The 13,624-nt window shown below is 42.3% G+C and overlaps 1 protein-coding gene across 1 annotated transcript in view; it reads left to right on the forward strand.

Annotated features, from left to right (window-relative positions):
* OBSCN (obscurin, cytoskeletal calmodulin and titin-interacting RhoGEF) overlaps positions 1–13,624 on the forward strand; it is a gene marked incomplete at its 3' end in the record, with an annotated part of 185,620 nt that overhangs the window by 64,171 nt on the left and 107,825 nt on the right. Inside the window, exons 32-40 of the mRNA XM_029964680.1 lie at positions 917–1,189; positions 2,829–3,032; positions 6,078–6,344; positions 7,227–7,493; positions 8,081–8,344; positions 8,918–9,184; positions 9,566–9,829; positions 10,752–11,018; positions 12,057–12,479. Of these exons, the coding sequence (XP_029820540.1) occupies positions 917–1,189; positions 2,829–3,032; positions 6,078–6,344; positions 7,227–7,493; positions 8,081–8,344; positions 8,918–9,184; positions 9,566–9,829; positions 10,752–11,018; positions 12,057–12,479 (2,496 nt within the window). The remainder of the gene's footprint in view (positions 1–916; positions 1,190–2,828; positions 3,033–6,077; positions 6,345–7,226; positions 7,494–8,080; positions 8,345–8,917; positions 9,185–9,565; positions 9,830–10,751; positions 11,019–12,056; positions 12,480–13,624) is intronic.

Here is a 13,624-nt window from a genome sequence, read left to right on the forward strand (position 1 = left end):
TTGTGAGCTTCCTAACAGCAGCTTTTCTGAGTGGAGAAAATACTTAACTGTCAAGAAGATAAAAGTAAAAAATCCCTCCCTTTACCAGTTTTGTAAGTAGGAGGAACATCACAGGTGTTTTTGTATACAACAATAACCTTATTTTATGTATATTTATAGTTAGGTTTATCTTTATATATATGTATTTATATACTTATATATTTATTTCTAGTTAGGTGTATATCTATTTATACAGGCAGGTTTTTGGGGCAGAGGTTTTGTTTCTTTTTACCAAAGCTGCAGTCAGACACACTCTCCCCTTCCCACTGTGCTTGTGGTTGGACTGAGCTCAAAGCAGGTGGAGGCTCTGTGGTCCCATCCCATAGAAGTGAAGTTATATTTGCTCTAGAAAAAAACAGAAGTTGTCATGGGAGGGATTATCTGCTCAGTGATGTCTAGAGCCCAATAATGCTGTCAGAGGCTCATCCTTTCAAACTTTCCAGGTAGTTTAATTAGGAGAAGGTTTATAACACTAGATCTGCATTCTGCTTGTTCTGCTTTATGTTTTCTGGTGCTTTAAAGTTGTCTTCATCCTATTTTGGTGTGTGTGTCCTGTATATATTCTCTTCCTGTTGAGTGGGTTTTGTGTTCAGTATCAGGGGAATTATGTTTCAGCCTTCTGTATCATGAACATATTTCTTTCTTGAAAAAAAAAAAACTCACATGGGAAATCCTGAGAGTTTTCCATATGGCTCTTCCTGTTGAGTGGGTTTTGTGTTCAGTATCAGGGGAATTATGTTTCAGCCTTCTGTATCATGAACATATTTCTTTCTTGAAAAAAAAAAAACTCACATGGGAAATCCTGAGAGTTTTCCATATGGCTTTTCGTGCTAGAAGCAGAAGATTCCAGTAATTGATGTATCTATGTTCCTTTCAGGCCAGAAAGTGCTAATAACAGAAGACCTGGAAGATGTCACTGTGTTAGAAGGAGAATCTGCCACGTTCAAGTGCAGAATCTCTCCCGTAGACTGTAGCAAAGTGCAGTGGTTTTTGGATAAGACCCCACTCCATACCAATGAACTTAATGAGATCCAGTCCCAGCCTGGGGGATATCACCTGCTAACGCTGAGAAAGCTCTCACTGAAGGACTCGGGGGTCATTACATTTGAAGCTGGTGATAAGAAAACATCTGCCAGTTTGGTTGTGAAAGGTAAATCCGTCCTAAAAAAACCTGCAGGAGAGGAAAATAACGAGCGGAAATAAGCGGGGTTAACGTGGGCAGGTGGAAAAAAAAATTAAAAAAGAAAAAAGAAAGGACAAAAATGCTACAAATTTAGCCCCATCACATGTCTATCTGTCTATGTTCAAGAACAGAATTACTTATATACTTATATATAATGAAATTACAGCTGGAGAATGAACACTTTGTAATCCTGGACAACCCTTGGAGTGTTTATTGGATTTTAGGTGGGAATGTTATTCTGCAGTGATTGGAGGCCTTGTTCAGTTTTCCTTGAGTGGGCTGATAAGGTGCTGATTAACGAGGAGGAATCGATTAATTCAATGAAAAAAAATCGAGTGCCAGCAATAAGTTTTAAATTTAGTTTTTTTGCTGTTTGAAAGGCAACATTGCATGTTGTTCTCTGCTATGCATTGTTGACAATGGGTTGTTTTCTCTGGAAAAGTTAAAGTGAGTTAAAACTGCAGTGTTAGTCTGCTTCTATGGCAAGGAAACGAAATGAATGCCAAACAGCCCAAGAATGTGGGATTAGAGGCAAGTTTTCTTCCTGGAAATGTAAATATTTCTGTTGCCCGGAGATAAAAAACACACTGTCTCCCCCGTGCCAGATCACAGCCTCATTTTTCACAACCACCTCGTTTATTTCAAAGAATATTTTTCTTTTTTTCAGAGTTTGAAAAGGTACCCAAATTTTTCCAACCTACAGAAATGAAAATAGATTATTATGTTTGTGGTTGGTGTTTTTCTTTTTTTTTGGTTTTTTTTTTTTTTTTGGGTTGGGTTGGTTTTTTTGGTTTTTTTTGGTGGGGTTTTTTTTTGTTTTTGTTTTGTTTTCTGAAGGAAAATGAAAGGTTTTATTTGCAAAAGACTAATATGTAATGTTGTAGTACCATAACCAGGCTTTGGTCTCCTGATTGATTGGATTTTTAGGAATTAAAAAACATTAAGCTGGGAGGGATGAGATTTAGATTGGCCAATTTAGCTATTGGTATCTACCTTAGGTTACTTCTACAAGCTGAGTAGAAATACAGGCACTTCCAGGGAGTTTCTCTGTCCTACTGGCCTATTTTGGAATTAAATATTTGGTTTCTGGAGGTGTCTGTCACCTTCCAGAGGCTACAGAAACACCCTAAATGACCTATCTGAGGTATCTGTTTGACTTTTAGAGGACTTGTTCTACTGAGATCTGCTCTAGATGAGAGAAATTTGTATTGCACCTCAATTCATGCAGAATTAACTTTTCCACATTCATGTAAAAGGTTCAAACTAATCAGCTGCCATGGGAAAAGGCTTAGAAAAATTGTGCTTCAGTCTTATTGCTGTTTACTGGGAAGTGAGAGAGGTTTTATTTATGTTCCTCAACAGGAATATCGTCTTCTCAGTTTCTCCCAGATGTCAGTGGGTATTTAAACAACAATTTGTGGCATCACTGGTGCTTCCCAAGGACTTAATAGTCACAAACACCAAATTATTTGTCAGTAACCTTGACCTGCAGCTTTGATACAAGTAATCCTGGATGCAAACCTCATGGATTACTTGTGATCTGAAAATCCACACCCCTTCTGAAACATCTCAGATGGATTTTATATGATTCTAGAGAAACCCTGAGCCTTCACAAAGGAGCTGATTGATACTGTAGAGTGTGAGGGAGAGGATGTGATCCTTCACTGTGAAACCTCCAAATCAGACAGGCCTGTAAAGTGGTGCAAAGGTGGGAAGAGCCTCAGGAATTCTTCCAAGTGCAACATCACCTGGTTGGGATTTGAAGCCAAGCTTGTTGTTCACAGGGCAGAAGAGACAGTGGTAGATGTGAGTGTGAGGCTGGAGCAGCTAAACGCAGTGCAGTTATTCCTGTCAGGGGTAATAACTTGGAGTTATTAATTAATATTATAATTTTGGAGTGATGGTTTGGGTCCTAAATCATCACCTAACATCTAAGGTCAGAGTAATTAATGGAAATGAAGAAAACGCGAAACTCTACTAAAAAGGGACTTCGTGTCTTTGCACTGAGATGTTTTCATCAAGTTGCCCAGAACAGCACCCAGAGAGGGGAAAGAATTGAAGCAGGAAAATCCTTCTTCTGACCTGGTTTTAGCTCTGTGCAGATTAAGTGTCTAAGTTCTCTGGGAATCACATAATCCTGGAATGGTTTGGGTTGGAAGGGACCTTAAAGATGATCTTGTTCCAACCCCCAAGGAGAAAGCAGTGGGTCAGCAGAGGACAGGTATCTCTGCAGGAGATCCACCCAGCCTAAGAGGTAATCCAGAGAAAGGATGAATCACCTCCTGAATCTGTCTCCTAAAAATGGACAAAGCCAAGGAATGACACATGAGAGGAAGAAACCTTGTGTTCTCCCCCGTGGTAAAGGAGAACAGCAAACTTGCAAAGTGCAGCTTCTCCTGGGGGAGGGACTTGAATAAAACAAGATTGAGCTGAACCACTACCCCAAAAGAGGGAGTCTATGAAAACGAAGGACCTTGATCTTCTGCAGTAATCTCCCAAAAATCATAGACACTTAGTACGAGAGTGCCATTAGAACCTCTTCAAATGTGTATTTTGAACTAAAAAAAAAATCCAAATAATCTTTAATCCATCTACCTGAATCCCAGAATATAAAATGGAAAGTATGTTGATCCTGCCCTTGTTAACGAGCTCTTAGAGGAAAATGGGTGTTTGAATCCTTTGTTTCCAGTGCAAGTGGATTCAAATGTGTAAATTCATCAAATTTCTGATGGCTCTCTCCAAGGAGGGAGGTCACACCCCTACATTTGTCTGGGTAATTACTTTAGGCAGCCAAATTTATCAGAGCAATGCACCCAAGGAGTGTGATCAGGCAGGAGGTGCCATCCTCTTTGATAGGACAAGGGGTGATGGTTTTAAACTAAAAACCATTTAGATTAAAACCAGTTTAGATTATGTGTAAGGGAGAGTTTTTGTTACAATGAAAGTGGTTTAAAACACCATAAGAGGTTACCCAGAGAGGTGGTGGATGCTCCATCTCTGGAAACATTCAAGGCCAGGATGGATGGGGCTTGGAGCAATCTAATCTGGTTGAAGATGTCTCTGCTCATTGCAGGGGGGTTGGGTTTGATGACCTTCCAACCCAAACTCTCCTATGATTCCATGATCTAAAGGGTTGTTATCTAAGCTGAAGCAAAAGTTCTCTTCTTAGATGAGCCTTTAGTGCAATTCTCTGAGTTAGAACTGGGCTTATCTATAATCACCTCACAATTGCTCCTGCCTGGCCCGAGTCATTGCCCCAGCCTGAGGTTTAGGGGGAGCTCAAGTTTCTGTGCCTTAAATCACTTGTTCATCTGGGCAGGTTTGAGCAGGTACAGAAGGCTGTTAAAGGCACAGGCTGTGTTTAAACCAGACCAGTGGATATCCTGTGTGGTATTTGGCACTTGGAATGCAGGATCAGAACATGCACTGGGATTAGAGGGTTCAGGGTGAACAGAGAAAAGCATTTGGGTTGTTGGAACGGTCAACCTGAACCTCAGAGCGTGGAGTTGGGAGGACAAGCTGCTCACAGGGTTTATCTAGAGCACCAAGAAACAAACCAACTTAAGGCTGAGGTCTGCTGTGCAAGGAAAGAGAAGACCTTGATGATGTAGTGAAGAAGAGATGGTGGTTAAAGGTCCCAATTTTCTCTGTCTTTCTCTAAACAAGGACGTTTTCTCAATACCCATTATACACAAAGGAAAGGGCTGTGTTGGCTTCAGTAGGACCTGGACCTCACCCATGGTGAACAATTTTCTGTTAGAAGAAAATCACATTGGTAATGTTCCACCACAGCCCCTTTTTTTTTCCCCTTCACAGAGAGGGGTGTGGGGTTGAAACACATGGATTCGGATCACCAGGAGATGTGAAGGAGTCAGGTCATAATGATGTCTACAACAAATTGCACCTTTGGAGCTTTCCTTTAGGGAACCTTTCTGTTAGAGTCACGTCAGAACAGGAGAATGCAAATATAGGAAAAAAAAAAGGGAAAAAAATAGGAAAAAATAAAGGGAAAAAAATAGGAAAAAATTCAGTAGTCATGTGACACTGAGTGTCCCAAACTAGAGGTAAAAGGGAAACAAAAGAACAAACTGTAGTTTTTCAACAGCCACAAATTAGGTGCATCTTGAATCAGTAGCTGACTTGCATATTCATAAGACAGCAGAACTCAGGAAGGATTTTGTTTTTCATTACCTAAAGGGAAAACACTTCAGTTGAGGTATTTTTCCAGTAAGTTCCTTCCCTGCCCTAGCTCAGCTTAAAGCCTTAAATCCCAGGCTGTGACAGACCCTGTGGAGGAAGATCCCCAGGGACCCTGCCATGTACAGCTGTGCTTCCCCCTCTGTGTTTGCTCCGTGCTGGTTTTAAGTCTGTGTTCATGTTGGGTAAAAAATACATTGCGGGTTTGTTTTTTTTTTTTAATCATGATAAATCAATACTGCTGGCTGTGACAGAAAGTGCTTTGCCACTGCTGTGTCCTCTGTGCTGTGTGTGAGTTGACCTCCTGAAGTTTTATGGGTTTTGTGCCAGTGGTCCAGCCCTGAGCACCCATCTGTGACACAGTTTGTGCCATTTATAGCAGTGCAGCGTCTGCCACTGATGTTAACAATGAAAGCAGTGATAGCAGCAAAGTCTTCAACAGTGCAGACAGTGGTTAAAAGGAAAATAAACATATGGCCTCAATTTTTTTTTTCTGCTGCTGTGAAGTGCTGGCAGCCAGATGTGAGATGTCAGAATCTGTTTACTGTTTGCCAGTGCTTTTCCATTCCTGCAGTTTTCTGTCTCAAGAACAAAGTCTGATACTAAAAGGGGGAGGATGATTGCCAGTCTCACGCGTTTCCTTCAACATCTTTTTCAGAAAAGCCACTCCTTTTCAAGCAAGAGCTCCAAAACGAAGAGGCTAAAGAAGGAAAACAGGTCAAGCTGACCTGCGAGCTCAGCAAACCTGGTGCCCCAGTGAAGTGGATGAAGGGAGACACTGTCCTCCATGCCAGTGAGAAGTATGAATTTAAGCAGCATGGAACTGTGGCAGAGCTCATTATCCGAGACCTCAAACCCACGGATGCTGGGGAATACACCTGCAGCTCTGGGGAGCTCAAAACCACTGCCCGGGTGAAAGTGAACGGTGGGTAGAGTTAGAGACATTAAACACTTCCTTAATCAAGTGCTTAATAGGTCTATTAAAAAAATATCACATAACACTTCATTTTTTTTATGTTAATGCCATCTTTAACACGTAGAATTTAAAGGTAATATTGCACACTTTTTATCACCTGTGTATATTTAATTCACGTTGTCTCACATTCTGTGTTGGGGGTTTTAAATCTGTAACTTCCAACTGGGCAAAAACTAATTAAGTGGAGTTCAGAGGACTATTTTTCTATACCCTACGTGCTGTATTTCCTGACCTATGAGCTGTTTTACATGGCTGGGGTTAAGAATGGAGTTACTGATGGAGACCAGTAGTGTTGGAGCACGGGAATGTGAAAACATAAATGCAGTCCGTGAAAAATTGCAGGTGGACAAGTGATTAATTTTTAGACCCCCAAACTCCCACAAACATCCTTTTTAAAGGCTCTCAGGTGCCATCTGCACTCCCCAATGGCCTTTAACAAATATAGTAGCTTTAGTAACATAGGAAAAGTAGTATGTGCTGGAGCAGAGAGTGGGAGAAATATAGGATATGAATATTGTTTCAGAGCCCTGCAGGAGCAGGGAATTCATTAGGTGATGATGCCCAGGGGATTCTGAAAGGATCCTTACTAAAAATGAGGAAGAATTTCCCCCATATTCCCAGGAATCCACAGTGAGATGATAACATCTGGGGGAGAGATTTATTCCTGCTCCCAGGTAGGATCATGTTGATGCCACACAGCCAAGGGAGGCTTAAGGGCTGCTCTGCTCACTTGCAAAAGGACTGGTTTTAAGAGGTGACAGCTCTCCTGGGGGCACTTGTCGTAGAGCCAGGTCAAGAGGGCATGTCCTAATCCCTGGATCTGTGTTCCAGCTGTGCCTGTCCTTTTTAAACAAGCCCTGGAGAACACGGATATGGAAGAAGGGAAATCCGTCTCCTTGCGCTGCGAACTCACAAAAGCCGATGCCACCGTGGTGTGGAAGAAGGGAGGAGCCACGCTCCAGGCAAGTGCCAAATATGAAATGAAGCAGAAGGGGACAGTGGCAGAGCTGGTGATTCATAATGCAGAGCCAGAAGATGCGGGAAGATACACCTGTGACACTGGAGACCAGCAGAGCACAGCCCAAGTCAAAATCCATGGTAGGAACGAGACACCTGCTTGTGACCATTTGTTGTTGTCCTTGCCATGGTCCTGCTACCTCCTGCACATTTAGAGTTCGGAAAAATAGGGATGAGTACAAACAAAAGGGTCTGTTGTGTTTTCTGGGATGGTAACTTCATACTAAAGCATATCAATCAAATATATCTGATAACAAAATATCTTTTTTTTCCTTATGAAATATCTCTTATGCTTTGGATAGAGACGACTGTCCAAGCTCTAAGCCAAGAGGTAAGAAGGGCCTCAGCTACACCTTTTATTAAAGAATATGCAGTTCTTTTCTCCACTTTCTCAGCAAGTTTTTACTTGTCTGTGACCGCCAGCGTTTGGGCAGCAGAAGGGTAATTGCTTTGACATTCTAATTATTGGTAAATAGTTGCTCTCTTTTCATGTGGTCCAAAACTCTTGGTGTGTTATTGTAAATACAAATGGAGTCCTGGAAGTGCAGGTAGGTCAGAGCTCATTTGCTGTGCCTGCCAAGAGAATTTGTTTTGGCTTTGGGTCCCGTATGAGGTCACCGGATGGTGATGATGCTCCCAAAGTAAACTGAGAATGCTTCATTCCTCAGCTGCCTCTGTGCTCTTCAAGGAAGAGCTGAAGCCCGTGGAAGCTGTGGAAGGTGGGACAGCCACCCTGCAGTGCCAGCTGAGCAGAGAGGCCCCCGTGGAGTGGAGGAAGGGGCAAACTCTTCTCCGGCCAAGTAACAAGTACAAGATGAGGCAGGAGGGCACAGTGGCTGAGCTGCTGATCCATGATCTGGACCCAAAGGATGCTGGAGACTATTCATGTCTAGTGGGGAACCAAAAAACCACGGCAGCCTTGTCAGTGAATGGTAAAAAGGCAGAAATAACCTGTGAAACTCTGGAATGGTTTTGTCCACCTCTTCCCTCCTCCTCTCTGTACATTCCCTCACAGCACTCATCTCCATGTCCTGCTTGCACTGCTTTCATCCATCTTCTTTTTCATGTTACCATGTCACTCCTGTCCCCAGTCTTCATCCTCAATCGGCTTTCATTATGCCCAGTGTTGGATATGTGTGTGTGTGTGTGTTGTCTTCTTACCTTTCCTCAAATGAAGAGAGCTGTCCTGCACGTGTGTTTTCCTGAATTAACATGGAAACATAAGATTCCTTGGGATTTTCTCTTAAGGAGGGTTTAATGATGAGGATGAGTTTGTCATTTACATGCATGATCCCAATCAAGACCATGAATCGATTCCCACAGAACAAGTTACTAGAAAATTTCTTTCACAATCCACGAAAAAAAAAGACTGGCTGTGCTTAAGGACAGAGGGTGTGTTGGAAGAAGGCTTGGGTGGATACACAACAAATAACGAGTGAGCCTCTGAGCAGAGATCTGAGCAGGGTGTCTTGGGTTGCAACCCCTTTCCCTTCTGCATCTCCCAGCCCTGCCAGTGCGTTTCAAAAAGGAGCTGAGGAACGAGGAGGCCACGGAGAGCGGGACGGCGACGCTGCAGTGCGAGCTGAGCCGGCCCGGGGGCTCGGTCCAGTGGAGCAGGGATGGGAAGGTGCTGGAGCCAAATGGAAAGTACAAAATGAGACGGGAAGGGCGCTTTGTTGAGCTGGTTATCCAAGACCTGGACTTGGCGGATGCCGGGAGCTACACCTGCACGTGTGGAGACCAGAAGACAACGGCTGCTCTGAGAGTGAATGGTAACTGTTCTACCCATGTTTCTCTTTAAGCCCCAAACACACCTTAAATTGCAGAGTTTTCTGGTCAGCCAAAGCTTGGTCAGTGTATTTTTTTTAGAGGTTTCGTGTTCTTGGCTCTGTGGTACCAAAGAGTCATCCTGTTGGAGGATATTCCCTTGTGCTTTTTTTGCCTCGAGGCAGCACATCTATGATGCATATTGTTTTCTTTAATTTGTTTCTCTCTTCTTTAGGAGTTTTCACCCCCATTTCAACAATACACACCCAGAAATAATGCATTTTTGGTTAAATGTATACACTGAGCCCAGTAACTTACAGCACAGTCCAGTTCATTCCATTCCATTCCAGTGCTGATTCCCTCTCTGTTGGTATTGCATCCCTCAGCCTTGCCTGTCCTCTTCCAAGAAGAACTGACGAACAAGGAAGCTACAGAGGGGGAGGCAGTGACTTTGCACTGTAAACTGAGCAAATCGACCCCAGTTGAGTGGAAAAAGGGGAATGTGGTCCTCAAGCCAAGTGAAAAATACAAAATAGAGCAGGAAGGCCCCTTTGCAGAGCTGAGGATCCAGGATTTGGGATTGGCAGATGCTGGTGATTACCACTGTGTGTGTGGAGACCAACAGACCACGGCTGCTTTGACAGTAAATGGTAAAAAAAGAATTTCTCAGCACGTGCCCAAGTAAACCTGTGTGATTCCAAGACCTCTTCCTCTTTTTCTTCTGCTTCCTCTGATCCCTGTATACTTCCTACCCTCCCCTCTGCTGATTAATCTTCCTCTCCTGTTTTCCTTCTCTCTCTCTCTTTTTCCTTTCACCTGATGCCCTCTTGATGTGCTGTTTGTCTTCCTGGGTGCTGAGTGAGCACAGGCCCCCAGCTCAACACAACCTCCCTAGTCCAGAATAGCTGCTTGTTTAGAAGTTTTCCCATGGGGATTGACCTAAAAGTGGGAATAATATTTACTTTTTCTGACTTACACTGTCACACTTGTTGCTCCTAAGGGGAACAAGTTTCCCTCAATATTTGCTGCTACACAAGGACAACCTTCATGAAAAATAGGCTTTTTTTTTTTTTTTTTTTTTAATACTCCTGCTACTCCCAGCTCCATTTTGACCAATTTTGGCTTAGCTCTTCCAAAGCAAATACTTTATCTCTGCAGAACACTGACAGCATGTTTGTGACTGCTCTGCTTTAAGGGGCTCTATTTATTTCAGACAATGCCATAAATCAGGCACTTCTGTAGAGCTGCTGCTCTTCTCAAGGGAAACAAAATGCTCTGGGTCTCATATTGAAATGTGGCCTCTGATTTTATGGTATATAAAGGAAAGGATAGATGGCTTGGCAACTATTTTTTCAGATAGACTTGTTTTTAAAGAATGTTTTAAAGCATGAGGAAGAAAAAACAAAGTAAAAATCAAACTGAATTGTCCTTTGAAGCATTAGAGATTGGAGGAATGAAATCCTGGAGGAGATCAAGAAGGTCTTATGGCTTCTGGGAGATAAGAGAGTGATTAGATCTTGGGTCAGGCTTTCTCAGGGTTGATGCCATGTCCATGTTGCATTTGCTCTGCAGTCCTGCCTGCTCTTTTCACCAAAGAACTGACAGACCAAGAAGCCACTGAAGGTAAAAGTGTCTCCCTGCACTGTGAGCTGAACAAGGCAGCTGCCAAGGTGGAGTGGAAGAAGGGATTCAAGACCCTCAAGCCAAGTGACAAGTACAAAATGAAACGGGAAGGTGTCGCTGCTGAGCTCACAATCCAGAGCCTGGACACGGCGGACGCTGGGAATTACTCCTGCGTGTGTGGGGACCAGCAGACCATGGCAGTTTTGACAGTTCATGGTAAAACAAACAAAACAAGGCACACTCTGGAAGTAACTATCCTGTTTTCTCTGCTCATTTGGACAGGTCACACTCCCATCTCCTCCTTCTGCCAGAGCTTTATCCACAGTTCCATCAGCTGGAACGTGTGGCACAAGAGGGGTATCGGGGTCCGAGCTCAGAGTGAGCCAACCAGGGTTGTTCCCACTGCTTTAATTAAGGATCCATCATTTTGCTTTTCCCTTGAAAGTTCCTTTATCAGACTCCCCGTTACGCTCAAGCCAAAAATTGTCTTTCCTCAAAGGGGGTTATGACTTAGGGATTTTTTTTTTTTAAGGTCTCATAAAGTTCCAAAAGGTGAGGTTGTTCCATGGAATCTTATGCCCACACTTCATTCCTGAGACAACAAGGTGATTTTACACTTACAGCCCAGTTGTCATGGCATTCAGTTGGTGTCCTCTGTAAAAGCCCAAATCTTCTAAGGGAGGGTAAAAGGGAGAGCTTTGATTTTAACTGAACCTGACATCTTTGAAAGGGTATGTCTATTCAGGTGAAAATGCTTGTTTTCTCACCCTGTATTGAAATGAGCAACTTCATTTCAAACTGACATTTAGAATGAAACTCCAGTGTTTCATTTTTATTTTTTTTTTTAAATGTGAAATGTCTCTTTGTTTGCTTGAGGATGTGAAAAGACAGCAAACATCCTCCCCTTACGGTTTAAAAAGTCATATCAGAAAACCGATTTTTTTCCCCCAGAAATTTCAAACTAGTCTTTTTGCTTGAAATTTCACAGGAAAAAAAAAAAAAAGGGCTTTCTACTTCTGTTTGTATTGATTTATGACTCTAAGTACATGTTAAATACTTCTATGGATTGCTGGAAGCTTTAAATCCTTTCCTGGTAATGACATTTCTTTCCTAATACTGATTTCACGGAGACTCTCGAGAATCTGTGTTCTTGTATCAAAAAATCCCTTCAAGATAAGAGGGAAAATGGGAAGTTAAACATGATTTTAACTCTTTGGAGCGTTACATCTCACTGCTCATGTTGCTGTCCTTCAGCTCTGCCTGCATTTTTCAAAGAAGGGTTGAAGAACAGGGAGGCCACAGACGGTGGAACGGCCACCCTGCACTGCGAGCTCAGCAAGGTCGGGGTCCCTGTGGAGTGGAAAAAAGGGGACAAGACACTCAAACCCAGTGAAAAGTTCAGGATGAGACAAGAAGACACGGCTGCAGAGCTGCTGATCCGAGATCTGGAGGTGGAAGACACAGGAGAATATACCTGTGTGTGTGGAGAGCAGAAGACCTCGGCTGTCTTGACAGTCCACGGTAAAAAAGCCATTCTGGGTTGTGATTCCAGTGTCTCCAGGACATCCCTTTTCTCTCTCTTTCCCACTTGCTTTGATGTTTTGATTCTGCAGCATTTTTTCTTGGTTTGCTGGTGGTGTTTCATCCTGTCTCCCACTGTCTGTCAGTTCAAAACTGGTGGCTTTATAGCAAAGTAAAGAAGAGTTATGAGAATTTTTCATCTTGGGCACTTAAAAGACATCAGCAGCAAGATTATTCTTAGAGGGCTGTCAGTGGATTTTGGTGCTTAACCGGGAGGAAAGTTCTTTAAAACTGCTGAGCTCAGTTAGTGAGAGGTTTTTCCATTCAAGAATGAATGACTGTCCTCCTCTTTTGCAGGACTTTGATATATCCTGCTGAGGATAAATTAAATATACCCCACCCCACAGCATTATTCTGCAGATCCTGACTTAGGGGGTAGTGGGACAGATTTTGTTCCCACAGATTTTGTCTCTGCTTTGGTGAACAATGATGAGCTCTGGTTGCCCCTCCAGAAGTAGTTCATGTACAATCCAATAGATAAAAGAACAGGTTTTATTTGAGATATATCTTNATATACTTATATATAATGAAATTACAGCTGGAGAATGAACACTTTGTAATCCTGGACAACCCTTGGAGTGTTTATTGGATTTTAGGTGGGAATGTTATTCTGCAGTGATTGGAGGCCTTGTTCAGTTTTCCTTGAGTGGGCTGATAAGGTGCTGATTAATGAGGAGGAATCGATTAATTCAATGAAAAAAAATCGAGTGCCAGCAATAAGTTTTAAATTTAGTTTTTTTGCTGTTTGAAAGGCAACATTGCATGTTGTTCTCTGCTATGCATTGTTGACAATGGGTTGTTTTCTCTGGAAAAGTTAAAGTGAGTTAAAACTGCAGTGTTAGTCTGCTTCTATGGCAAGGAAATGAAATGAATGCCAAACAGCCCAAGAATGTGGGATTAGAGGCAAGTTTTCTTCCTGGAAATGTAAATATTTCTGTTGCCCGGAGATAAAAAACACACTGTCTCCCCCGTGTCAGATCACAGCCTCATTTTTCACAAATACCTCGTTTATTTCAAAGAATATTTTTCTTTTTTTCAGAGTTTGAAAAGGTACCCAAATTTTTCCAACCTACAGAAATGAAAATAGATTATTATGTTTGTGGTTGGTGTTTTTCTTTTTTTTTGGTTTTTTTTTTTTTTTTGGGTTGGGTTGGTTTTTTTGGTTTTTTTTGGTGGGGTTTTTTTTTGTTTTTGTTTTGTTTTCTGAAGGAAAATGAAAGGTTTTATTTGCAAAAGACTAA

The sequence above is a fragment of the Manacus vitellinus genome, unplaced genomic scaffold (assembly GCF_001715985.3).
Source record: "Manacus vitellinus isolate BGI_N305 unplaced genomic scaffold, ASM171598v3 scaffold_78_pilon, whole genome shotgun sequence".
NCBI classification, from domain to species: Eukaryota; Metazoa; Chordata; class Aves; order Passeriformes; family Pipridae; genus Manacus; species Manacus vitellinus.